Source organism: Myotis davidii, unplaced genomic scaffold (genome assembly GCF_000327345.1).
Source record: "Myotis davidii unplaced genomic scaffold, ASM32734v1 scaffold274, whole genome shotgun sequence".
Classification (NCBI taxonomy): domain Eukaryota; kingdom Metazoa; phylum Chordata; class Mammalia; order Chiroptera; family Vespertilionidae; genus Myotis; species Myotis davidii.
Genome location: NW_006285613.1, coordinates 848 through 2,568, shown reverse-complemented (window position 1 = coordinate 2,568; position 1,721 = coordinate 848). Strand labels below are relative to the sequence as shown.

At 34.9% G+C, this 1,721-nt stretch overlaps 1 protein-coding gene across 1 annotated transcript in view; it reads left to right on the top strand.

Annotated features, from left to right (window-relative positions):
* Positions 1-1,623, top strand: part of CLN5 (ceroid-lipofuscinosis, neuronal 5) — a 5,532-nt gene extending 3,909 nt beyond the window's left edge. The window contains exon 3 of the mRNA XM_015559222.1: positions 387-1,623. Within this exon, the coding sequence (XP_015414708.1) occupies positions 387-898 (512 nt within the window). The 3' untranslated portion in view covers positions 899-1,623. The remainder of the gene's footprint in view (positions 1-386) is intronic.
* The last annotated feature ends 98 nt before the right edge of the window (positions 1,624-1,721 follow it).

Sequence of the window (1,721 nt, the reverse complement as noted above, 5' to 3'; positions counted from 1 at the left end):
TTCCTCAGACACAATCTCCCCTGCTTTCTTTTTCTCTTTTGCCTCTGAATACAAGGTTTGTTGAGAGGGGTAAAGAAATACAGCTTCTGTATGTGTATAGTTTTGCTTTTGATTATAGCTTAAATAACTATAAAATTAGTATATGTAAAACTCATCTTTATACAGCCTATTATTATATCTAATGTTTACAATTAAGAAATATCTAGTGCCTTGAACATGGAATAAAAACTGGCTGAGCTTGATTCCTATTGTGAGATGCAGGTTTGGAAATTTAAAAACTATTGTTTATGTATGTACATCTATAGCCTTAATCTGGCTAGAACATTTGACTTAAAACTAACATGATTAATTTTAATATTCACATAAGTGATTTTTTTTTTCACTAGGAAACATGTTTAACAAAATGGCACAGTGGGTAAAACAGGACAATGAAACAGGGATTTATTATGAGACATGGACTGTCCAAGCCAGCCCAGAAAAAGGGGCGGAGACATGGTTTGAATCCTACGACTGTTCCAAATTTGTGTTAAGGACATATAAGAAGTTGGCTGAACTTGGAGCAGAGTTCAAGAAGATAGAAACCAACTACACAAGAATATTTCTTTACAGTGGAGAACCTACTTTTTTGGGAAATGAAACATCTGTTTTTGGGCCAACTGGAAATGAGACTCTTGCTTTAGCCATAAAAAGGTTTTATTACCCCTTCAAACCACATTTGTCAACTAAAGAATTTCTCTTGAGTCTTGTGAAAATTTTTGATGCAGTGATTATACACAGACAGTTCTATTTGTTTTATAATTTTGAATATTGGTTTTTACCTATGAAATTTCCTTTTATTAAAATAACATATGAAGAAATCCCTTTACCTAACAGAAACAATACAATCTCTGGTTTATAAAATCTTCATTCTACTGATTTGTATCCTTCTACCACCAGCATATCAGTCTTTCATGGAGTTCTACATTTGTGTATTTTTTAGGCCTTTCTTCCTTGGGGCAAAAAGGTAAAATGCACAGGGGCAGAATTGCTGCATAATAATATCTCAGGAATTTTTTTGGAAAGAAGCTGAAACTCTAATAGTGTTGGCCAAAGTGAGCACATTATGTGATCTTGATTTCAATCTCCCAACCCTTTATTAACATGGAGAATTATAGTTTATATCAGCTATATAGGCTCTTTAGACCCAACATTTTAAAATCATGAATATAGTGTACCAAGATTTTAAAATTAGCCCCAGTGACATTTTCATGGTAGGAGCTATTGTCTTCTGGTATGGTAGTTACCCTTTTACACTTAAGTACTCTTTGGTAGTTTAGACGGACTTTACCGCTCTTGCAGCTTTTGGAACTGCTCTATTAGTTTGATTTTGTTCCGTCCACTTAAAGCTAAAGACTAATCTGGACGCCATATGTAGAGTGGCTGTGGTTCCAGATGAAAAAGAGCACAAGTGTTTGGCTAGTATTTTAGAACTAGCTAGTAACTGGCCTTGTGTGATATAAGCAACTTAATACCTTCGAACCTTAGTTTCCTTAGCTCTAAAATGATTCATCTGTGAGGACTGTGGTAAAGATTGAAGCCATGTATGTTTGGCATAGTAAGGTCAAAATAAATAGTAGCTATAAAGATTAATCGAAGAACGAACTGGATCTTGCCTAATGAAACTAATGGGCGTTACTGACTGCAGACATGTCTGGGTGATAGGTGCCCTGACTCCTTCACTG